This window comes from Columba livia, chromosome 8 (genome assembly GCF_036013475.1).
Source record: "Columba livia isolate bColLiv1 breed racing homer chromosome 8, bColLiv1.pat.W.v2, whole genome shotgun sequence".
Classification (NCBI taxonomy): domain Eukaryota; kingdom Metazoa; phylum Chordata; class Aves; order Columbiformes; family Columbidae; genus Columba; species Columba livia.
Window position 1 is genome coordinate 15,657,494 of NC_088609.1, and position 25,564 is coordinate 15,683,057.

A 25,564-nucleotide genomic window follows, 5' to 3' on the forward strand; every position below is an offset into this window, starting at 1 on the left:
CGCGTCCTGGCGGGGCCCCGCGGGCCGCCCTCCCCCGGGTGCCCGGCGCGGCCGGAGCGCCGCGGAGCCGCCTCCGCCGTTTGAAGTGTGGGGCGGAGGGGAGGGGAGGGCAGCGCAGGGGCGGAGGGAGGGGAACCGCCGGCAGCGGAGGCGGAGGGACGGGGCGCACCCGCCCCAGCAGCCCCACAGCCACCCTGCGCCTCCCGGCCGGCGGCAGCTCCCTGCGCCGCCGCCCCGGCGCCCCGAGCCGGCCGCGCCGCCTCTCCCCTCCGGCATGTTTTAAGCCCGGTCCTGCTCGCTCCCCTTAGGGCTTCCCCACTCGCTGTTGTCGGGTCCCGTTCCGTTTCCCCCGTTCGGTCCTTGCGTATCCCTCCGAGAAGGGCCGGCGGCTGGGGGGGAGCGGGGGCGGTGGGCGCCCGGGAGGGGCGAGGGCAGAAAAGCCCCGCTCGGTACCATGGCGTCTGGCTATGCCCACGCCATGGAGAGGCAGGCCCTGCTGCCCGCCCGCCTCGACGGCCCCGCTGGCCTGGACAATTTACAAGCCAAGAAGAACTTCTCCGTGAGTCACCTGCTGGACCTCGAGGAGGCGGGCGACATGGTGGCTGCCCAGGCGGACGAGGGCAGCGGAGAGCCAGGACGAAACTTGTTGGAGTCCCCCGGGCTGACCAGCGGCAGCGACACCCCGCAGCAAGACAGTAAGTGCGGGGACACCCCTTTTGCCATCCCTCCCCGGGTCGAGGGGACGCTGCGGCCGCTCCACGTGCGCTGCGCTGCCGGGGAAGCCGCGGCGGCGGCCGCCGGTGCCGGTCCCGAGGGGGCTCCCGCGGGGAAGCGGCCGGAGGAGCCGCCGTTGCCGGTCCCTGGGCCAGCTCACCTTTCTCCCCGAGCCGGTCCGGGGAGCCCGCGTTCCCCCAGCCCTCGGCGGAGCCGGCACCCGGCGGCGTGCGGAAACGTTTGTTTTCCTCCAGCTGCCTCCCGGGAAAAGCGGAGCGGCGAGCTGCCCGTTGCCACCGCGCCGCGCTCATTGCGTCCAGCACCGCGCTGCTCCGTCTTCTTTCGGGAGACTCGGAGGAGAACCGCCTTGGGAGCCTGGGCGGGCAGGATCGAGCCGAAAGGCTGAGCCCACTTTTCCATCCCTTGCTGTGGAGGCTGAGCACGGGACTTGGCTGGACGGGGCGAGGCGCGGCGGGCGGCAGAGTCGCTCTCTCTCTATCCGCCTGTCCCTCCGGCCCGTCGGAGCTGGGACTGGCGCCGTGGTGTGCGGGACACCAGGAAGCTGCTCGAGGCTCTGGATGGTGACCGGACGATTGTCCAACGACCTGCCCGGAGCATCCCGGCTCGCAAAGAGCCCGAGGGTGCGTGCGCGGCTGTAAAGTGCAGCTGTCGATCCCCTCCTCCCCGAACCTCGCTTCTCCCGGGGCGGGCCTGATCCCTTTGTAGCCCCGGCGGGCAGGGCAGGGCGCAGACCTGCCCCTGAACATCCCGTCTTATCGGGTCTTCGTTTGGGCGCACAAGTAGCCGTAAAAGAACAACCTCGCGGCTTGAGGGCGGTGAGGACGGGCGCCAGGTTGCGCTGCATTTTCCAAGCACCGCTTGTTATTTTCCAAGCACCGCCTGTTATTTTCCAAGGACAGGGGTGTCGGAAAAGGCGAGCCGCGGCGAAGAGGGGTGAGGTGGGTGTGCAGGGCCCCCCCTTACTCTCCTTCTGTTTTGTATATATATATATGTGTGTGTGTGTGTGTATATATATATCCCCGGGTGCAGGGACTGGCCGTGATTTTCATTGTGGCTAAGGGCTGGCTGTGCCCGTCCCTGCCGTGTCTACCGTGGGGCAGGCAGGGCCCACGGCTGCGGACACGGTAGCCCCCCATCCCGGGACGGGGGTCTGCCCTGCGGCAGCCGACGAACAGCGAACGAAAATTGCAATTGCCGAAAAGCAATTTTCGTTCAGTTTTCGGCAGTTGCAATTTTCGTTTGCTTTTCGGGATTTTTTTTTTTTTTTTTTTTTTTTTTTTTCTGCCGGGAGCGGCCTCCGACCTTCTTTTCCCCGCGGATCCGACGTGGCTTTCTCGGTATCCCGAAAGAAACCGGGCTAGGGAAGGGGGTAGTTTTCCGAAAAGCAACCGCTCCTTACACCATCGGCCGTGGGATCCCCGAGTTTTACCCCGGCAAGACATTTTCACCGGGCGGGGAAGCATCATCCCCGGGCGCGTTAGCAGCGAGTGGAGAACCGGCCCGGGGCGCGGCTGACGGAGCCACCGCCGCTGGGAGATGGCTTTGAAAAATAGCCCTTCCCAGGACCCGGAAAAATGTGGTTTTTTTTCTGGCCGTGAAGATGTATATTTTAGCGGGGAACGCACTGATCGCTGCTCACCCCGATTCAGCTCCCCGTGTGACAACACAGCAGCCGGAGGGTCGCCGAGATACTAACCAACAAGTTACGTACACAACTTTTTTTTTTTTTTCGTTCGATTCCGACCCCCCCACACCTCGGTTTTGTTTATCTTATTTGGACCCGATTTACTCCTGGTGCTGCCTCTTGCGGACTGCTGAGCTCTCCAGAGCTGCCTCGGTCAGCCTGGAAAAGCGGGGCTGTGTTTTCCCAATGCCCACCCTGCTCTTAGAGCACTAAAAGGACCAAAAATCCCAGTCCGAGGGTGTGATTACCCACCAGCATTGCCAAACTGCAGCTTCAAACAATTTAGAAGTTTTCTGAATGCTATAAAAGTTTCAGTGCTCTTGCAACGAATTCGAAAGTTTAAAAAGTATTCTACAGTAAGCAACAAAATGAACACCATGGATTAATTCTCATTCTCGCTATTATTGGGCAGAGCTGTCACCTGGGCTTTCCGGCTTTTCCACTGATGCATTTAGTAGAACCTGTGCATCTCTGTGCCTCAGTTTCCCCACCTATTGCATGTGTTTTGCGAAGTGTTTCGCAGCCCAGGCAGTAAAAGGACTATGCTGCAGACGCATGAGCTTTTCTTGGTGGTTCAGTGAAACCGCTGGGGCTTGGTTATTCTCCATGTTACTAAGGGAGAGAAGGTACAAGCGATTGGAGAAATTGCAGAGTGTCTGAAGAATAGTAAAAATGTTCTCCCAACCTGGGGGAAGTTCAGCTAGTCACTGGTTTCTCTCCCAAACCAAAGTGAAAAGTCAAATTATTGGGATGATTTGTCCAATTCAAAATTAAGGGAAAAAGTTTGACACATAAATGACAAAAGGTTTTATTTGGACATTTGAGATTGAAGGAACTATTTCACCACTAGTTCATTTGAAAAAGGTTCAGGAGGAAACGTTTTGTCTTATTAAAAACCAAAACATCTCTGGGACAACTGTCAGCCTACTAAGGAGCTGATTTTCTCAGTCATGCTGCGAGGCTGTCACTCTCATTGACTTTAGTTCAAACTGTAGCTCTGAAAACCATACCCTAAAAGCAGATGGAGTTCACAGCAACCTCCCTGTCTCTGCTGCTTAGCCAGGATGACACTGCAACCTGAGTTTATCTTCATTGTGAAACCACCTGTTAAGATGAACCCAACTATTGCTTTGGCAGCAGGGCTTTTGCTAACTCTGGCTAAAACCAGGATGAAAAATGTAGGTCCCAGCTCAGCAGAGGGGATGCCCTGAGCTTCACAGCAAAGGCAATTGACTCCTATTGCTCCTGTGCTCTTTGGGAGTGACAGAAACCTGCTGGTGGCCTATGAGTTCCCAAAACTTGTGGGTCTGACCAGGTTAATTCTCCAATTCCAGAGCTGGAATTTTTGTTTGTTTGTTTTTAATGTTTAAGATGACATTTTTGACCTCCCCCTTTTTTGGTTTGTTTGTTTTGAGTCTCGCTGTTGATGGCGTGTAAAATGTTGTGGCAAAAGCATGAGCAGCAAAAGAAAAATTGTTATACTCTCATTTCTTTCATGAGGAATGAATAAACCCCACTTCGATCCAGTATGTGCACAAGTTCTGCGTATTGGAGTTATTACTATCCGTTAATTTATCTTCAGTATAAAAGCGATGGCAGTTTATGGGTTGTGCTTCTCTCCCAGGCTGGCAGATTATGTCGGGCTCTCAGGGCTCATTTGCAATTAAAGCTGGGGTGCAGCAGACCCCAAGACTACTTCTGTCTCAGTGGGAATTGTGGCCCCTCGGCACTGCCGCTGCTTCCCAAGGAAGCAGAAACCCGGCCAGGAGGAGGTGAGTTTCTTTGCTCAGGCTGGGTCAAGCAGAGCATCTGCGCTGGCTTCAGCTCCCTCTTCTTGGCCAGCGGGTTGGGAGCACAAGGAAAAGGGGTTTTTCAGCTGGCATGTTGTTGGGTGATGGCTCTTGTTAGCACAGGATTTTGCAGAGATCAGAAATAGCAATTATTTCAAGAAAGGACAAGACAAATTCAGGGAGGACTGAGGATGGCTCTTCACGGCAGCAGCGGCTGTCTCAGGGAGCCGTGAGTCTGGGAGACGGGAAGGATGAGCTGAGGCTGAGACGGCTCCATTGCTCCCTGGGCAAATACCCGCTGACTCTGTCACTGCTGGCAGTCTGAGACAGGATCCTCGGATGAAGAACCTTTGGTGTGCTCCCGCAGGGCTGTTCTTTATGCTTTAATTGCCTCTTTTAAATCAGAACAAGTGGGGCTGCTGTAGGAGTAAAAGGATTTGTGTAAATATTGAATTGTTTCTCTTTTTTTTTGCTGATCTTGAGGTTGTCTGCGGTGCTGTGCTTCCCCACCCTTCGCAAAAAAAAACCCCATATACCGCCTTAGAACGAGGTGGAAAACCTCTGCCACTGCATCCAAACGTGAAAAGCAATTCGAAATGTGAAAAGTAATTCGGTGGGCTGCTGAGTCGCATGGAGGGTGAACGTGAGAGGAAGCACCAGGGACAACTGCAGGGTTTTCTTTGCAAACCTCTGCTTTATCTTGAGGTACTAAGTGGCTTTTTTGTTACTAAAACACAGCCCGTATTCCCAGAAGGTGCTGAGACTGTAGACCGGGCACGTACAAAGAATAGAAAGACGGGGGAAAAAAATGCAGGGTAAATTGATTAAATCTAGCTGCTGTTTTCTTCCTCTCTTGTCCTGCATAGCTGATGGACAAAGAGCTGCTGATGTCCGCTGGTTACCCTGGGATGAGCGAGGGAAACCAGTGTCTTTAATCCCGCGGGCAGTGGTGAGCATCCTTACAAGGTGCTGCCAAGGAAGACTTTCCAGAACCAGTCATCCTCTTCCAGCCGCTGATGTGCAAAAATTGTGGATCAGATTCATATTATTTTTGAGGCACTTGTTGCTTCTGATACCTGCGTGAAAAATACAACAGCTTGATTTCTCTTGTGCTTACCAGTTGTACTGCGTGTATCCTGGAGGCCTCTTGCAGGAAGAGTGGACGGTGTTCACTAGAATAAAGGTTAAATAACAGATAAACAACACAGACCAGTTGTTAGAAGTTTTTTTCTTTCCATCAATGTTCTTTGGGCGTATCCATTTAATTACACTCTCGGGCTGGCTGGTGTGTGGTTATTCCAGCAAGTTATCTCAGTGTGCTGGGTACTTTTCTTACATCCCTGAATCCTACAGTTTGAAGTTGAAAAACACTTCGGGTTTTTCAGATAAATTTCTAGAGCTTTTGGATGCAGACTAAAGATGGAAACGTGACTGTCACAAACCTGAAGTCTTAAAAAATTAAATAAAGGCACCAAAAAGCAAATAAAAATGGACAATGTACAAATTAACAAAGAAAAAAGAGCCATGTGAATTTGAGAGGGAGCTAACTCAGTTTGTGAGCGCTGGCCACGCTGCCCACCTTTTGACGGGTGAAACTAGACTTTTATTTGTTTGTGAATTTCATTTTTTTGATCATAATCAGTTTTGCTTCCTGGTTCTCATGGTCTCATAATTTGCTGATGGTATTTGTGTTTTCAATCCATCGACACAAAGCTTCCAACTTTTTAATTCGAAAAAGATTTTGCTGAAGGTTTTTGCCCTTTTTCTTTTTTTTTCCCCTCTTAATGTAATGAAAACATTTCCATGAAAATTAGATTTTGAAATCTCTCATAAAACTTAAAGGTTTGGTCTGAACTGCAGAACACTTTTAATGAACATCAGCTTTCTGTCATCTGCCCTGAGTTTCCACTACTAGCCAGTCTATTTTCCGTCTTTTTGGTGATGTATAAAGCAGTGATCGCATGGGAAAATATTATCTCAGGTTTAATTTGTGCAATCCTTACTCACACGAGTCCTTGCATGCAATTCAATGGGCTGCTTATATGTGTGCCAGTTAATGAATATTAGTGCTTAAAGGCTTGACCAGCAGCCTCCAGTCATGCAAAAAAGTATTTTTTGAGGTCGGTGGAATATTTCTTCGCAGGCATGAAACAGTTTTGCTGTCTGCATTTGGGGACATGATTCTTTTGTCTTTCGGCAGAGGTGCAATGTGCATCAAAATATATGATGTTAAGAAGCCTGAAAAGAGCGAGCAAGAGCATGGGCAGAGTATGAGCAGGAGGGGCTGGGAGGGCTGAGCGTTTAACAAGGCAGACACAGAATTATAGGGTCATAATTCCTTCGAGGATTTTTTCTTTTTTTTGTTTTCTTCCCTTGGCAACTTTGAGTTTGCTCCCATGGTTTTTGACATCGCCAGAATGGGTTGATGGGATTTCAGGTGTTTATTCCCGGTTGCAAGTTGTTTATGATATATTTAATTGTTTTTGAAACCCATATTAAGTAGCCCCAAGGGAGCTGTGCTCCTGCTGGGCCTCCGTTGCGTAACGAAGTACATCACGAGTATTTATCAAGTGTCACAATATTCCAGACTTGGGCCTGTGTTTCTGGGGAGGATGAATCACTGCACCGCTGGTTCCCCACCCTACTCGCCTTTCCTAAAGGAGGTTTGGATTTCGGGGCGGATTGTGGAGATGCGGAATGAGAATCGTCACAGCCTGGCTGGAGGAGCTGTTGTCCAAGGCTCTGATCTGACTTGATTTGAACTGTCCCCACCACTTTACGCTCAAGACGCAGAAAGGTTTCAACCTGTGCTCGGGTGGTGGATGACAGAGCATAGGTTTTTAGTCTGTTTCCCCCAAGAAAAGTTGTTTGTGGGAAACAACTTCTGAGCCCACTGGCTGCTCTGGTGAGAGAGACGACAACGCAAAGGGGTGGGAGATCCCAGCAGGTTTTAGGTCAGTCCCAGGGGGTTTGGAGAAGGACCCAGCAGTGCCTCCCCTCGAGGCGGGAGATGCAGCATAAATTGAGCCTTTTACTATCCACTGGAGAGTCTCTATGGGGACTCTGTTACAGACTGTGTCAGTGGAAGCTCACACATATGTAGACCTGTGTGCCACTAGCCCCTTGACATGGGTGTGTAGGGATTTGTCCTTTGTCACCATGTGTTGTGACTGTAGCTCTCTTACAGTGAGGGTCCAACAGTCCTCCAGGGCAGTCCCACACTTCTTACTCCTAAATTTGCTGGCCCTGCTCACATTCGTCATCCACTCGTTGATCTGTACACGTGCAGTACATTACTCTTCCTGTGCTCTTTCTGCGGGACTCAGCTGGTCTCTACAATGTAGCCCTGGAAGATGGTGTGAGGTGGGGATGGGAGTTCAGCAGAGGTGCGCTGCCTGTCTGCTGGTGTGATTTTTGAGAGAAGCTTCTTCCCAATAAGAACTTCTGTAGGATGCTGGTTGGGAAGGGAGCAGTGGTGCTGAAGCTGAGGGCCTCCTCCTGCAATGGAAAGCTCGGCATCCCCAAGGATGAGTCTGTGAAGGCCAAAGCTTGAAAGAGAGGCCAGTGAGCATCTCTTTCAGCTTCCATAGCTTTCTGGGTCCCTCTCTTGCCTCCAGAGGCTGAGAAAAGGTTATGCCAGTGTTTAAAGTACTGTCCCAGACAGTCTGGATTTGTTGTGCCCATGTGAAGTGACTGTTTTGCCTTGGAGTGGCAGTCCAGGACCTCCTGGTGCCTTGTGTTCCTGGAAGGGAAGGGTAGAAGAGAAATAAAGGGAGCCAACTGTGCTGTTAACAAGTCACTACATCCTATTGCAGCATCCAGTTCATATTCCACCCAGATTTTCTTCCATTTCTGGCTAGAGAAATTTTCCTACAGGAGAAACTCCATCCAGTCAGCAAGACTGCTGGGCAGGGCAAACATCCAAAGAGCCGCTCAGTGTCTGGCTAGGACCATCTCCACGTCTCGATGAGCTGCTCAGGCAGCAGAACTGCTTTTGCACCAAGAGCTGGAATTCATCAGGAGCCTGGGGATGTTGCTTCCTTCTCTGAGCCCACCAGGGGATGAACTTCTCATGTGTCCTCCTTAACCAGAGTAAAACCAAAATTAACCATGGCCCTGTGCATCTAGGGACCAAATAAAATTGCCAGCAGCAGCCACTGAGTGGACAGGCCTGAAGAAAGAAGGTGGCATCAGCTCTGAAGGGTACCAGCAGACCCAGGGGCACTGGGAACAAAGCAGGGTGCTGGGGGGTGCTGGAGCAGAGTGGGTGGCTACAGAAGGCAGAACCCAAGTAGCTCCCAGCCCTTTCTTGTAGCCACTCTAGATGCTGGACTGGTCAAGCTTGGGTAGGTTTTGAACCTATGGAAACCTTTAGTAGTCTGCTATTTGCCCTTGGTTTTGTTGTGCTTGTGGTTGCAGAACAAGTGGCAGGTGAGTTGGGCTGGACTGCAGCCAATGTGCTAGTGAAGCCATGAAGACCTGTTCAGTGCTGTGGAAATTGTCCTTTTTTTTGGAAGCGTCACTAATATGACCCACATTTGGAAAAGGAAAAACCAAAACCAACCAAACAAACCCAACAAAAAACCTACTGGCAGCTTTAAAAGAGCCATCACTTCACATCAGCTCAGTGGAGTCTCGGCTCTGCAGGGATGGATTGGACTTTAATGGGGAAAAGTGCCTGAGCCGTAACAGTGCAAACAGAGTGTTAATGCTCTGAGCCTGGTGCTGCAGAAAGGGCTGCCCTCGCCAGTGGGTCTCCAGGCAGCTCCTCTCCCCGTGAAGTCTGGGCTGGTTTCCCATGAAGCTTTACAGCACTCTCCCCACCCTCTGGCTTGAAACACCATTTACGCTTCATGCCCATTATCCTTCTGTGTGCTGCACAGCATTGCATTTCACCCTGGATGGAAAGTACGGAGCAGAGGTTTGTGAATCCAGCACTGAGGTCTTGCTTGGGATGGACGAGTCCCATGCTGACAGTGCTGGAGACAGCTGGTGACAAGTCAATGTCTCTTCCCGAGTGTGTTTTAGCACTGGGGAGGGTGTTTCTAGACATGAGATGGTAGTACAGCCTGTATGGTCTTGAGTGCTTGAGGTTGTCAGAGCAAATGCATTGCTGATTTTGCAGTGAGAGAGAGAAAAAAAGCTTTTGAGACCAGTCCAGGGCCAAGCTCTGCATCCTGCTGCCATCACTCTGAATGCTGATGGGAGCCTGCGCCTCTCCATGGATCAGGGCTGGGGTGGTGGAAACACAGGTCTGGATTTTACGTACACACACACACAAGGCAGCCCGCTGGGGAGGGCATTTGTCTGCTCCATGTGCTCCCCAGGCACTGGGGGGCCACTCTGCTTGGGGGTTCCACAGCACAGGGTTTGTAGGGTGCAGCATTTGCTGGTGCTGGGAGCAGCCTGCCCAGAAAAGTCTCACACCGAAAGTCAAAATTGAAACAGTGAGGCTTTTTTTTCTTCCAGGCATCAGTATAGATGGCCCAGTAGGATGACCTAGCCTGTCTTTTATTGCTCCAAAATGCCTTAGTGCCTTGACCACAGAATCTTGATGTCTTTTTTCCTGTGTATTTGCTGCCATAACTTGGCTGAGTTCACCTTGCTGTGCCACACTTTTCCTACTCATATAACTGAGTATGATCCCAGTCCCTGATTAGGGGCTTTGAAATCTGCTGGTTGTGGGTTATATAAGAGCTTGGCTTTAGCAGCAATTTGGGAAGATTCTCTTCCCTTTGCATTGCCCCCAGCAAGTTGCAATTTCATCCACCTCAGTCTCTGGAATCTACTACTTTCTGTGTTATTTAACTCATTAGCATTGAGGAGATCTCCTTCCATGAACTGGAGCAATTTCTGGCAAGTTTGTTGCTGCAGTGAACCCATCTTCTGCTCAGGCACACCTGAGTGCATCCCATGCTCTCGGGACAAGCTGTGTTTGCTGTGTGAACCCATCCATGGAGTGAAACAGTTTTCAGTGGCAGATTTTTGCATGTGGACTCAGATCTCCTGAGCGTCTCGAGATGCTGGGGCTCTCCACAAACCCAAAAGATGCAAAGAGGGGCACATGTGAGTCAGCAGGACGGTCCCTGGAGCATTTGGCAGCAGGCGCTGGAATTCCCAGCAGCTGGTTGGGATGGTCACCCTCTTTTTCTTGGCTATAGCCTGGTCTTGAAGGTTTGGCCAAAAAGATCTTTACTTAAAATTTCTTTCATTTGGACAACTGCTGATGAGTCTCATGGAAGCTAGGGGAACTGCTTAGAAGTGAGTGCTTGTGACTCATTGCTTGTTTGTGACTTGTTTTTTGTTGTTTCTCCTTTAAAAAAAATCAGCTAATCAGTTAAAAGAAACAATCACCTGTGATTTAGGAGAGGGATCTCTCATTGTAAATAATAAATTAGCATCAGGAGACCAGGCAGACAGAATGGTTGATGAATATCCTGCAGGCTGAAAGTTGTTTATCAAGCCTGTTTGAAGACTTATGACTAACAAGCTCATTTACAAAGTTTGGAGTCTGTTCATGAACCGTTCTCCAGCTGGGAGGATGTGGGAATCATCAGAAAATGTATTCACAAGTTACTCGAATCGTTTAAAAAAGCAATCAAACAAACAAAGGCTGGTTTTTGGAAGGGAACTGTAAATTCCTTCTCCCCCCCCACTGGGTTTTCTGAGGCATTCCCCTTAGGAAAATGAGAGGCCTGGAGAAGAATGAAGAACCCCACATTGTTTGCTAATGACCTGTTTTGGTGCTAACCCTTCCTGTGAATGCCCCGCCACCGGCCAAGCCCTCCAGCTGCGGCAGAGCTGGTCCTCCATGGGACGTGCTCTGCGAGGTCCGGTCACGAGCACCCAATGGGATGGGTCTGTCTCATCTCTACCAGTGATTCCCAGTGGGGAAACTAGGCTTGCAAGGGAAGTGACTGCTCACACTTCTCTGATGCACTTATGGAGCAGATCTCCATCATATCACAGTCCAGGGGGTTTCTGAGTGGTGCCCTGGCATGGGAGCCACTGCTGTCAACCTGCTATCTATAAAGGGGATGAATTCGTCGTAAGGAGCCTATACTGGAGCTGTGTGGCTCCATGCCCTTTGCAAATCTGTTCGCCTGGCCTCAAACCAACTCTCCTACTCAGTGCAGAGTGCCCAGTCTTTATGAGGAGAGGTAAATATTTTTCACCCCCAGCATCTCCTGTAGTTCTGCTTCATTTGTGGAGCATCTTCTCATGGTGCTCAGCCACAGAGGGCGCCCCAGGTGGGCTCTGCTTGGGCATGCTGCGTGTCAAGAAAGATGCAAACTGAGTCAAAAAAAGTCCAGAGAAGTAAAGCAGTAGGGAGAGCTCCAGTTTAGGAGGAAGGAAGATGTGCTTAAGCTCAAGACGACAAGGGTGTAAACTGATCTCCAAGCCCACTTCTGTTGCAGCAAGATGTATGTGAGGCAGTAGAGAAATCCTCCTGGGTCTAGGGAGGGTAGGAAAGCCCTGGATGAGGTGTTGTGAGGATGGCTTGGAGACCACAAGCACAGATCTGATTGAGACCAACATGTAAAGGAATAAACAACGTAGAGCTGATTCTGCCTTGGGAAGGGAGTAAAAGGGGTTTCTTGGACATTCTTTCCCCAAGTTTCAGTGACTGCGTGACTTGAGTGGGAATGTGCCTGTGTGCTTAATCCTGTGTTTCATCTGTCCTGGGCAGCACAATGATGCTGTCTCTAATTTCCCCCCACTTTTCAAGCAGGTTGCTGTGCTGGGTTCAACTGGGGTACCTGGGGGAGCAAGAAGGACCCAGCCAGCCAAGGGAAAGCATGTGGATGGGAAAGGGACACGCTCACTGGAGTGACCTACTGCTGGGAAACCAGGCAACAGATTTCCTAGACATGCCTTTTGGCTTGGGCATTGTGGGCTGGAAGTAGGTGGTGTGATTTATGAGACAAACTAGTCTGCAGTTAGCAAGCAAAATGCCCCAAAAAGCTGCCCTTCATCAGTCTGGCCAGGCTCGCGTCTGCTTTTGTGAATGCTGTGTGCTCCTCTGCCCAGAGACAGTCTGTGACTGGAGCAGGTTACAGTGAGCGAGTGCAGAGGACGCCTTGTTCTCGGAGGGTCGGAGCACTCTGCAGGGCTGGGTGCTGAATCCTGATTTTCCTGCCAGCAGTGGTGCTGGGCTCCTGGTTCTCTCCAGGCATCCTTGGAAGGGCTTTGCACTCTGCTGTGCTTTCCCAGTCTCCACTGTGAGCAGGAGCCATTTTGCTGGTGTGACATATCGCCGTCGTTCTCGGCCTGTGCAATGCCGAGAGTCATTCCAGACACTTGTGGTGATGGATTTGAATCCTCCTTTCTGTGACTCTCTAGAAAGAGGTCTTTCTCCCTGCCTCGGTGCTTCAGTCCGTTAGAGAAAGATAGAACAAGAGCCAGTGGCTGGGAGCAATAGCCAGACGTGCATTCAAAGGAGGTAGAAAACATGCATTTTTTTAACCGTGAGATGCTATGTAATCACTAGAAATAACTCTGAAGAAGAGTGTTGGCTTCTCTGTCCATGAATGTCTGGAAGCCCTTTTGGAAGAGGCGCTTTTGTCAGCCGTGAGTTATTGGTCTCCCTAGCCGGGGTAACTGGGTGAAATGCTGTGACTGCGTCTCGCACAGAAACTAGAAAACCGAGGAGCTCGGCTCTAGCCGTGGGACAGACGGACACGCTGCAGCATTCCTGCGCAATTCCATGTCAGGGCTGTTCCTGCCAGGAATTTGGATCACAGGACCAGATGGAGAATGTACATCCACTTGGTGCGAGGCTATTTACAGGTTTGAACCAAAACATAGTGAGAAACATAAAAGAAAAGCAATGTCCTAATCTCTGATGATAACTCAGGCCCTTATGTGAACCAGCTGCCACGCTCATTTATAGGACGATCCCCTCTCCAAAATCCTGCTGTTAGGAATAGCAGAGATGGCTCTGCAGAGGTTTTCCTATGAAGGGTGAACATCAGACGTGAAAATAGCCCAACTTGCTCTCGTATTTCAGGACTTCTTCTGAGTTTATTGCAACTCTGAAGAAAACAGGCTGTTGCATGACATTTCTGGTATTTCTGGCCAGGTTGAGAGTCTATGTGAACAGTGTCTTTTGGAATCGCAAGACTGTTGGCTTTGGGTAAAATGAGGAAAACAGGGAGTGCTGCAAATCTAATCAATGGTGGGAAAGGAGGATAAACGTGCTCAGCATTCTCATAGTACAGAGGGACTCCAAATCAATAGGGTGGACCATGATGGCTAGAGCCATCTTGTGTGTCACTGTGTCTCCGCTCCGTTTTGCGTTCTCTTATTGCCAGCCAGGAGGAGCCCACTGAAACCAGGAACACCCAACGGACCATGAAAAGATGACTCTTCCGAGAGTGTTCATAGCACAAAGCCCTCATGGCTGGCCCGTGGGGACAGGAGCCTTCCTCCACCCCACCAGGCTGGGCATTTCCCAGGACCAGTGTTCAGTGCTCATAGCCACGTGCTTGTGCACACACTGTTGGTCAAGGAGAATGGAAATGCAGAGGTTTCCAAATGTGCTCCATTTCTAGAAGGGCTGTCAAGTAAAATAATGTGGCAAGAAATGTTTTGGCAAATGGTTTGGAGCAATTAAGCTTTGCTTTGGTATGATTGATAATGGGGATGAGGGGAAAAGATCAAAATAATTTAGCTCTTCTTAAAACTTTGCTGGGCTGAGCCATATTCAAGACTCAGTCCGGGTGTGAGAAGTCAGAAGGTCTCAGAATTTGTGTCTCAGATTGACTCCCGGCAGGATTTAAGCTTCTGAAAAAATCCTGGCACCTCTATGACCATGTTAAACCTCCCACACCACAGCTCTTGGGTGTTCAGCATCACTGTGTTGTGCTCGGGTACCTCGTCATACTTTGCAGCTGAGCTGGGAACTGGAGAGTCCTGTCTTCACTGCAGCGAGTGTCCCTGGAGACCATCAGCATCGTCGTCCAGTTCTTCCTGAAAACGTGGCTATTCATTGCTGCAATCAGGAGGCACCACAAGGCACTCGTGTGAGTAGGGTCATCCTGAACAGGCTCTGACGTGGCTGGATTTTGTTGCAGGCTGTTCCCTGTCTGTTAATCCTGCTTTAGGTCAGCCTCTCTGTTACGATAAAAATTCTTGCTTATCTGGTGTGCAAGAGAGAGGCTGGTACCTCTGGGAGAAATGCCCACCCTGACCCAAACTGGTCCTGTTGCTTTTTTTGAGAGAGTTGAGAGGATGCTTAACCCGCCAGGATCAAGGATGTTTGCTTTAGCTAACAGCAGAAGCGGCTTGGGAAGAAGTACCAGATTTTCCTTTAGCAATGTTGACAGTCAAAACAGCCAAAGAGACAGGCACCTTCCTACCTAGAAATGTAGTCAGGCACTTTTTGGGTGAATTGCTTCTACATTGAGAAACACAGATTCTGTTCAACTCTAGCAGGCAAGAAATTTCTGTGAGTTCCAGGTGAAGGGGGGATACCTCCAAATTAAAGCATTTATGGAGAAAGCAGATGCTTTGAGTAAACACTTTGATTTTCTTTTGCATTTAAAAGCATCATTTATATTGAGAGAGGTAGGGGAAGATTTTATAAGTCTCAAAATCAAAAGAAACAACTTTGGGTTTTGTTTTTTTTTCCTTTTTTAAAGTAGAGAGCCAAAAGCCCTTGGTTGGCACCAGTGCCCAGTTGTGTTTGGGGCGTGATGCTGCAGGAGAATTTGAGGAGCTGCAGAGGCCAGGAGTGAGGGGCATTTCTGTTCTTCTGGTGCCATCTACTGGTCCCAGCCCACAGAAAGGGCTGTGGCTGCGGAAAGGGGAGGGAAACATGGGTGGATGAATGGTCTGGTATGGCCAGTGTCCCGCAGGAACATGGGCTGCTTGTCCTCCCTGCACAGGGTACACAGATTCAGTCGGTGCTGTGCTCCCCACCACCTTGCTCTCCACTTACTTCTGGTTTAATAGTTATAAAGATTGACGCATCCATACTAAAACCCGGGGCTTGCTTGCCCGTCCTGAGTGCCAGCTTCTTCCCGCTCTGGTTTTGCCGAGGATGGTGTGGATTGTGATGTAAAGGAGGCAACTGTTGGTGATGATGTTCCTGCTGCTGTGCACCTCCAGGTTGGGATGTCCATGGAGCAATGGAGACTGAGCTCTGCTGGGGTTTCCCTTCGCTTTGGCAGAACAGTGGCCTGGTCTGGTCTGGATTCTTGAGTGTCATGTAAGAGCTTGGGCCTACCCAGCTGCTTGATCCCTCACCGCTGGCATTAATAACACCTCTTTCCTTTTACTGAGCAATCGGGTTTTCATTAAAATTGTAGGAGTTGAGTTATCTTCAGAGTTCCCATTCAAATTGTCAAATTGAGGTTGAAACTGGCGAACAACTAAAAAACTGCTGGGGGGATCAGAGGCAAAAAAAAAATCGTTGTAAGCGATTTCTCCAGAAACCCAGCTGAAACCAGCTGGGGAAGTTGGGCTGCCCTTTTGGAAGGCACCTCCAAGGGGTTCAGTGCCCAAAGCAGCCCAGCTGAGGACACAGCCTCCTCAGCGGGTGCCCGACTCCTGCCGGAGGTTGGAGCAAGCTCTTGTCCACAGCTTCTCCTCCGTCACTGCCTCTTTCCTGCCACACGTTGCACGGTGGCTTTGCTGTCCCGGTGGCTGGGCCAGCCCCGCGTGGCACGTCCCTGGGGAGAGGATGTCCTCTCTGTTGTGGCTGCTTCAAAGGGCTGGGGCCCATCTGTGACTTGCTTCACTCCAACGTGGCAAGGGACACTCTGAACAAGACACAGCCTGCCTTGAACTCAGCTGGCACAGGGAGCAAGGAAAAGGGAGAGCCAGGAGAGAGGAAGAGAGTTTCAATGTGGTTTTCCAACAACCTTTCCCACTTTATTTTACAGTTTAAAGGCAAGACCCACAGTGGGACACCTGATAGCTTGGGAGCAGTATCTGTGCCACGCAAATGTATTCTCTGCTCTTGCAAACACAGGAGGTATTACCCCTTTGGTTACTATCAGTAGTAACTTTTTGAAATTCTTGGGTTTCAAGCCTTGAAATTTCCCAGGCTCATTTTCTCTAATGATTTGAGAGAAGTCAAAGCCCTTTCTGTGTGAGAACTGGAGCCATAGGCAGTTTTTGGTGACAGGTTGTACCTGAGAGCTGGAAAGGCTGATGCTCAGGTACCGGGGACAGCCAGGTTGGGGAGGATACCTCTGTGCCAGGATGATAGATCCAGTAAAACGGTCAGAACAACTGCACAGCAAATGCCTGAGCAACAGAAGAGGTTTGTGGGAGAAACCTGCATGTTGTGCGACAGCCCCGGCTCAGCAAGCAAGAGGACTTGAAATCATCTGTGTGTAAATGATAATAATTAGGAGTGCTTTTGCCTTCCCTGTTCATGTAAGGCAAGATCAGAGTGCTGTTAGCCAGAACGAAATGTAATATTTGTTTTAGTAACCCATCCATCCTTCATCAGGGATGAGGGAATGAATTCTCTAGCTTAAAAGCTTTTTGTCTCCAGCTCATACAATCCTTCTAATGCTGAGAACAGATTTGGTCCAAACATTACTTAGGTTTAATTTATGTGAAGGCTTGAGTTTTTCTTCCTCTTGCTTTTGGTTCAGGAAAGCATCCCTATTCATCAGGGGCACTTAAACTATCTGCAAAGTAAAAGCAGCATCTAAGCTGGGACAGATCGCTGTGTCTGCTGTGAGTTGAGCAGGAACGAGGCGGTGGCAGCAGATGACATGCGGTTTGATACGCTTCTTCCCGTCAGATGTTGGGAAATAAAACATAATTCTGATACAATCATTTGACAGTGTTGGCTTGGTCTCCCCTTGAGTCTTTGTGTAAAGAGAGTGGGTTTAAAGGCCTTTTTATTCCCAGACAAAGAGCTAGGAGAGGGCTCCAGGGTCTGCCCTGTCGAAAATGCTGTCTGACTTCTGGAGCGGGAAATGGCTGAGATTTTCCTATGTGGTTGCCTCAAGTTGGGCATTTCAATCTGTACGTAGTGCCTGGTGGCAAGTGGCTTGAGCATCAAAGGGCTCTGCAGATGGGTTTTGCTGTCACACTTCAGCTTTTAAAATTGGGCCAACTGGCTTAACGATAGACCTTTACTACCAGGACACCAGCTTTTGCCTGGCTTGCTAACAGAGTGCCTGAAGCCTTTATGGGAGGAATGTCCCTTACTGCATGGATGTCACATGCCAGTAGAGCGAACCAAAATCTGGTCTCAGCATTTCTGTGACTCCTTGAAAAACTGTGGCTTTTAGTTTTTTGTTTTTAAGCTTCAGGTTCTGGGGTTGTGTGAATATCTGGGATAAAAAAAGTACATCTCGATGCTGCTCTCCTACAGAGGGTCCAGCTTGTGGTCCACGAACATCTAGGTTGGTCTTGTTTTGGCTGCTTTTTCTGTGCATGAACAGCACTGGGTGGCACAGCCAGGGCAAAGCCATCCATTCTCCCCCAGCCCAGTAAAGACTCACACACAATTTCAAGCCAAGTGACAATTCCTGGGCTTGCAGGAGCAGGGGTTAACTCAGAGGCTGCAGATGCCAGGCAGCCATCTGGGCTTTACAAGTGCTGGAGTGGAGTGTGCTAACACAGGGCAGGCTGCTGGCTGCAACAATGTGCAAAAAGTCTCCTTTTCCCCCTTTGCTTTTTGTTGTTGCTGCACTACTCCTGTGAATGGTTCAATATCTTGCCAGGGCAAGGTAAACATTTGGTCTTTGCCCAATAAACCTTTGTCTCTTTAGGTCTGCTGTAGCTGTGCATCTCTGAATTGGGGTGGGGAAGGAAACCGTAAAGTTCGTGCAGAGCGTGTGGGTGGGAGCATTTTACAGCTCGCTGAATGAGCTCCGGGTTTGCGGTAGGAAAACCCAGCTCAGGCTGACCTCTCTGGAACCTGCTCTGAGAGCTGAGGCAGTGATTGCTTCTGGACCAAGAATCTCTGTCACGTTTTCCAGGTTATCTCGGATAGCACGGGACCAGGTGACTGTCTTCCCCTTCCGCAAGCATACACGCTCTCTGCAGAGAGGCACTCATCCTGAGCAAACACCAGGAAGATTTCCCGACTCTGAGGTTTACTTTTCTGGAGCGCTCAGCAAGCCAGAGTAGAAAGAGGTTTGAAGGCCTGGGGAGTGTGCTTGCAGACCTCTTTCCTCCTCTCAGAGAGTGAGAATAATCCCATGGGACAGGGGTAGCACAACTGTCTCTCATCCTGGGATGTAGCTGAGCTGTGCAGGATCAGGAGGTGATGGAGCTCCCAAATCACCACCTTGGACATGGAGCCAGGTAACCTACCCATTGGGTTCCATGCCCTCATGAGCCATCCATACTGTTGACTTTAGTCCATCCCAGAGGAATGAGACAATTCCCTCTTATTCCTCCTTAGCACTTAGCTGTGGGGCTAACAGACTTGGGGTATTTTGCTCCAAATGGAGCAAGATACAGCAGTGTGGCTTGGAGGTTCTTTGCAGCCTGGCTAGATCCAGCACAAGTCCAGCTTTGTGAGCTGTCTGTCAGCTTTGCAAGGCTGTCGCTTGCTGTATCTCAAGCCCTGTGGCTGAACTTGGCAGGCATGTGAGCTGGAGGGCTGGGGAGGGGGTTTCACCAGTCCTAAATCAGGCGGCAGCCTCCTGAGAAGGGGCAGAAGCGCCGAGTCCCCCGTCCCCCTGCTGAACTGGCAGCTCATGCCGAGCATTGTAGCCAAGCATGTTTGCAGTGTTTTATGGGGCATAATCTGTTGTCATCGAAGCCGATGGCAAATTCCGTACTTTCTGCAGCTGACACTAAATAGGTCTTTTGAAGGTTGTAATTTCTCGTTTAACCAATGCCAGTTGCAAATACTTTGTGCTGAGGAATAACCCCTTAGTGCCAAATAAAATACAGTGGAAGTCTGTGGCATGTTTTTCGGCGTATTGTTAGTTACAGCCCTCCTGACAGAGCACATTCTATGCTGAAGATAAATGCTTGGGAGCCTCTTGCCAATTTATGTCCGAAAGGGCTTTTCTTGGATGTCCTCTTCTCTGTGGAAAATGCTTTTCTGTTTTTCCAGCAAACATTTAATGAGCTGCGCTTAAAAGAAAAAGAGGACCTATTTCAGGACTAAACCGTTCTGCTTTAGTTCTCTCTGAGCTGGTTTGTGGCTCTTTGAGTGCTCTGATCTTTGTTACACCACGTTGCATGGCAATGTTCTTTGCATAGCAATATGCAAAGGCTCCAGGACCTGCCTGGGAGATGTTTCGGTCCACCCAGCACCACTCTGTAGCTGTACCTCGTGCCTGGGATAGAAGCTGACCCATCTCAGAAAATCCAGGCTCTGTTCAGGCTGCAGGTACAGTTGGCAAATTAGGACACTGGATTCTCGTGCTGAGATCTCAGTCTTTCCATATAAATTCAGTTGCTGTGACCGAGGGGGAGCCTGGAAAGCTGGTGCGAGCGGGCTGGGGATGGTTGGAGGGTGTGCCTGCAGGGTGCGGGCTGGTGGTGGCCTATGGCCAAGAGTTTTGGATCTGGCCGCTTGTGACCGCTCACCAGTCCCTGCACAGCATTACTGCCAGCACTTCCAGAGCATGGCGGGAGCCTGGGGCTGGCAGGAGAGGACCTTCATCCTGAGCCATGGTGTCCACCCTCAGAACCCTTTTCCAGGAGATATATGGAGAGCTGCACAAGGAGGAGAAGGGAGGAAGCCACCTCTGACAAGGAGTCACCTGAACACTTGCTTCTGTGACCAGAGAGGTTGGCAGAGATTTCCCAAGTGATGTGGAAGGCTCTTGAGGTTTCTGTGAGCAGCCAGGAGCAGCTGAACTTTTTCCCCTAAGGGCGAGGTGATTTCAGAAGTCCCCTCAAGGGTTGCAGTAGGTGGAGTGGAGTGGAGTGGAAAGCCCATCCTGTGGTCACTTCTGCCTAAATCAGCCTAGACATCCAAACCCTGGGCTGATGGTTTGGTAGGTTGACGAGGCTGAGGGAGCCACTGCACTGCAGCAGTGGGTGATCCAGGGCACGGTGCTGGCTCAGCCGCTGTCACACGGCCATGGCTGTGGCTGACCCAGAGGGACCAAGCCTGAGCTTCAGGAGCCACGTGCTGGAGAAGCCCTAACACAGGGACATGACAGTGCCAAGCAGGTGTTGGGCTGCTGCTAAACCTTGCTATGGAGCCCTGCTAACCTGAAATAAGTCCATCTGCCCTCACTTATGAATCAGAACCGACAGATTTTCTGCAAAGGGTGAAGAGCAGAGCCAGTATTGATATGAAGTCTCACTGTTAGGACTGACGATGACTAGAAAATGCTGTCGGCAATACTCACAAGTACACCAGCTAGCATTTGCTTATGCAACTGAAATGCAATGGCTGCTGTATACCTTTATACGATATACTGAAAGTGCTTTAATTACTTGCTCTTAATTTATTCTCCGTGCTGTGAAACTCAACAGCATAAATGGCACAATTGTAATGTGAATGCATCCCACTTCTGGTTTATTTTGTAGTGATTTGCATTTTGTCTGCACCCCTTTAAGTATGGGACTACTAGATGTGTTATGAGCAAAGATATTGGCATAACACGTCCTCCAAGAGTGGGATGTCTAAACAGATGGGCGAGGTGAAGCAAAGAAGTAAACGGAGCCACAGAGGAGCAGGCTGGCTTCCTCACAGTCCTTTGGAAAGCTGGAGCTGAGGACTTTCTCTGGCTGCCAAAACCCACCCTGCTCTTCTGCCTGCTGTCCCCACCTTTGCTTTCCTGCTGGTTTTGTTGCCATCTCCCAAAGCTCTTCCCCCAAATACAGCTTCACCGAGAGCTGGGAGCATGGTGGGGGCGGCAGGGACACAAGTCTGGCAGAGACATGGTGAATTCATGTTGTCAGGCCACCTTTCCCCCTGGGGCAAGACTGAATTTGCACAAGATGTTCAACCTGCACCGGTCCTGACACACATTTCCCTAGATGTGGATCCTCTGATGATGGAGAAGTCTGTATAATATACGCCTGTGAGCCTGAATTTGGTGGAAGGTCTTTTATTGATTTCAGGAGGGCTCTGATCTGGGCCAAAAGCCCTCATTCTGCTGTTCATCAGGAGGGATGGTTTCAAACATACGCTGACATACTGTGTTGAATGTTGCCTGAGGCTAGGCATACTTTCTCTAAATATCCTCAAACATAGCTGTTTTCCGAGTGAAAAACATCACCTGACTCCCACAGGTTTTGTTCAATAGTTTTTTATTATTTAGAGAATTTTTTTTTCACTAGGTTTTCCACTGAAATTCGTATCAGTGTTTCTTGGCCTAAAAGTACCTTGGCTTATTTTACTTTTACTTTAATTGTTAGTAAAAACTGACATAATGAAATAACCAGAAAATTATTTTGCCAGAAGGTTGATAAAAAAAAATGGTAAGATGTTTTCCTAGGAAAACCAAAACAAACTGTTTAAAAATTTCTCATTAAGTGTAATTGGCATTTGTGGACATGACTGACACAAGGAAGTTTGAAAAAATGCCCATGCTAACAGGCCAGGGGACAGGAATTCGGTGTATTTGACAGGCTGTATATATGACAGACTTCTTGTATAAAAAGGATGCAGCCCTGCAAACTCGGCAGTGCGGCTTTGCCAATGTGTCTAGACAGCCCATCTCCGTGGGGGAGAGAGCAACTTATTTCTTGGACCCACTCCATCCGTAGCTGCTCCGATGAGATCAGACCACTTATGGTCTCCTTTATCGATGGAGACTTTGCATCCAGGCTTTGGGGTTGTGCTGACCTTGTTCAGCCCTCATTGTGTGATGACCGGTCGTCCCCATGAACTGATTTGGGCTCCTGCAGCTGCTGGGATGCAGCAGTCGGAGGACGGGGATGGGGTACAGTTTAGTGGTGTTTCTCGACCTCTGCCACCTCGAGATACTCCTCTGCTAGGTGAAGATGTGGCTAGTCTGGCACAGGATGTGATTCATTAGGTAGAGCCTTTGAAAAGGCATAAATTCTCTTAAATTGTGCTAGAACAGCAGCACTTGTCAGCTAGCCCTGTGCCAAACCAAAAGCAGCGCTTTGTGGTGAGATATCCTGCGTCTCAGTACAGGTGTCCTAAATTGCCGGATCCTCCAGGTTACAGTATCTGACATTTCAGCCAGATTAAGGGCAGCAATAAGCAGATATCCTGTAATATATTCATCACCTGGAGGCAAAGATTATTACTCTGTACTAGGGAGTGTCATTTCCAACATATCCCTTGTTTGCCCCAATTCGCAGGAGCTCTGACAATCATTATTCTGCCTCCTCTGCTGGAAGTTGTGCTTTTCAAACTTCAGTGAACTTTGTGGAAATACAGAGGTTTCCATTTTTCAGCCTTTTGATTTAAAATCTCTAGACAATTGTTTGACTCTGGCAGGGAACCATTCAAAATACATTCCAAAATATTCATCATTCCAGCAGGCAAAGAAACATAAGATGTAGCAATTTATTAGCTAATGTGAAATGCATTTGCCGGCCAGAAGAGACTAAGGTTGGAGGTGGATCTGAGCCTGATTTCCCCTTGCATCCCGCAGCGGAGCATGCTGGAGCCTGTGGTCTGTCCCATCCACCCCCCTGTTTTGCTGAATGTCCCTGTGTCCAGCAAAAAGCCTCCAGAGCCCAGCAATAGCCTTGTCCCTCCTCCCTGTCCCCTGACCTTAGAAGAGCAGGTTTTCACTGTGGACCTGGGAAAGAGAAAGAGTTGTTTGGAAAAGGCCCTACATGTTCTAATCCCTTCCCTTCCCATAGCGATAGGCGTTGTAAAGGTCCTTTATCCCCCACTTGAGGGACATGCTCCTGGTTGGGATGCTCAGCCCTTGGAAGAGGCAGGTGGGCTGGGTGCTGAGAGCTGGGCTCAAATTTTGTTATTTCTGGATCTCAGATGCCATTGTTTTTCCATTTGTGATCAAGAGGGACCCGTAAAATGCATTAACAGTCAAAATCTGGATTTCTAAGCAAGAGTCTGCAGTGGCTTCAGTCCAGTTTGCTTGGTAGGGGCAATGGCAGTGATGGTCTGATTTGGTCGAAACACATTTGTTCTTGGACACTAATGAAACAGGAGCATAGCCTTTGGAGAGCTGGTTTCAATGTTCTTGCCATCATTTGCACTTCCCCTTCTCCCAGCCCGCAGCGCCCTGTGGTCCCAGCACAGTCGTCCTGTGCCATGCAGTTTGCAGTCCTGGATATTTCAACAATACACAGATGAAATATCCATTGAGAATAGCATTTCTACCTACCGGTGGGGCCAGCTGGCACGCACATCCCACCGGTCATTGTCTGTCTGTCTGTCTGCTTGCGCAGGTCCCACATATGAAAAAAAAAAAGGCGTCCAAGTGAATTTCCAGATCCAGTCGGGCCGGGGCTGTTTAATGATGGCACTTCTGAGCAGCACGGGGGGCCTCGCGGGGACCTGAACAAGCAGAGACATTCATGGAGCCGGTCAGCTTGAGTCAGTGTTTCCCGGTGCGGGCAGGAGATTGCTGGGTGACGTTTGCAGACTCTTGTGGCTACCGCAATGTTTGGAAATGAGCCAATTCAAAGATTTAAGTGGTTCGTCTGCAACGTATATATGGACTGAAAATTAATCCCTGCCGAAGCAGCCTTTTTCTGTCTTGGTAACCCTTTTTTTTTTAAAAAATGTTTTTTTCCTTTTTTTTTTTTTTTTTTCTTTATACACTTATCTGATTCTCACAAAAAATCTCCATTTTTCCCTGTTAGAAAGTTTTCTAGCTAAAGTTCATGAGGATTTTTTGGACTTTTTTTTAACTATAAAGAAACGGCAACGAAGGACAACGAAGATGATGAAGGGAGTGGAGCACCTCCCTTATGAAGAAAGGCTGAGGGAGCTGGGTCTCTTTAGTTTGGAGAAGAGGAGACTGAGGGGGGACCTCATTAATGTTTATAAATATATAAAGGGTGAGTGCCATGAGGATGGAGCCAGGCTCTTCTCGGTGGCAAACAATGATAGGACAAGGGGTAATGGGATCAAGCTGGAACACAAGAGGTTCCGCTTAAATTTGAGAAAAAACTTCTTCTCAGTGAGGGTGACAGACACTGGAACAGGCTGCCCAGGGAGGTTGTGGAGTCTCCTTCTCTGGAGACATTCAAAACCCGCCTGGACACCTTCCTGTGTAACCTCACCTAGGCGTTCCTGCTCCAGCAGGGGGATTGGACTAGATGATCTTTTGAGGTCCCTTCCAATCCCAAACATACTGTGATACTGTGAAAATTTAAAAGAAGTGGTGTTGCCCAGAGCTCAGGTGGGTGTGCAGTGGGAGGGGGCTCCCGGGTCCCCACTTTGTGGCTGCTGATGCATCCTTCTATGTGAGTACTAGCAGGGACAGTCAACCCTCTGAATCTGTGGCCATCAGAAGAGAGTGGAACTGGTTTCTGTTTTGGTCTCTGGAACTGCTCTGAGAGCTGGAGAGACCTGGAAAAGACTGAAGTGTGCGATCCCAAAGGGCTGGAGCAACCATAGTATTGTCTGTGTTGTGCTCCTGACTCCAGTACACCCCATTAACACCTGGCCCAAGCACCAGTACCGTATTGTTTTTGCTCTTTCCTAGGAACTCCTTCTTATGGAAGGAGTCAAAATCCACCCTGTGCTTGGTCCCTACAGTGGGGGAGTCTCCCTGACTTGTTCTGTATTTTGTTGAACTCTTGTCCCAACAGCTTGGCATCAAAGGGGGTGTATTGATCCCTGAAACCTGGGGCATAGGTGACACCTGTTTAGATCCAGCTATAGGTCTGTGGGTTGCCTCTGTACATAAAGAAAAAGGGACACCAGGTAAATCCAGCAAGGAAGCAGGTGAAAATAATACTGTGTGCCTTTTCTGCAACGTGAACCCTATAGAGCTCGCTGCAGGGTGGAAAATAGATGAATAGCCAGCCTGTCCTTGTCCGATTGTCATGATGGTTTGTTGCCACTGTCTTTGAGGCAGCTGGTGGTATCCAGGTGGGCATGGATATGGGTGCGCAGTCTGCTCCTGCATGGGAAATCCTTGTTAGATGGTCAAGCTAAGTGCGGTGGTGACTCTTTAAGAAGAATATTCCCATCTGTTGTGGTGGTTTAGATATTCATCACATGCACATTGGGGTCAACAGCATTACACAGTCTGGCTTTTCAAGCCTTTGCAGAAAGGACAAGAAAGGGTGTGGAGAGGAGAAAGAAGTTATCTGGAATGAACTAGGGCAGGGAGGGGGCCAAGAGTGTAGAGAGGCGGCTTTGGAAATGAGAAAATACTGATGGAGCAGGGTGGAGGTTAGGAAGTTTGATCTTGGCTGCGTGAATGCCGTTCCTGAGATGAAACATCAGAACACATGGCATGGGAAGGGGAGCTGATGGGAAGAGGATGTGGGTGTTGGAAAT

The 25,564-nt window shown here is 49.6% G+C and overlaps 1 protein-coding gene across 1 annotated transcript in view; it reads left to right on the forward strand.

The window, feature by feature from the left end:
• The first annotated feature begins 225 nt into the window (after positions 1 to 225).
• The window catches only part of PRRX1 (paired related homeobox 1), a 42,521-nt gene continuing 17,182 nt past the window's right edge, over positions 226 to 25,564 (forward strand). The window contains exon 1 of the mRNA XM_005498851.2: positions 226 to 695. Within this exon, the coding sequence (XP_005498908.2) occupies positions 455 to 695 (241 nt within the window). The 5' untranslated portion in view covers positions 226 to 454. The remainder of the gene's footprint in view (positions 696 to 25,564) is intronic.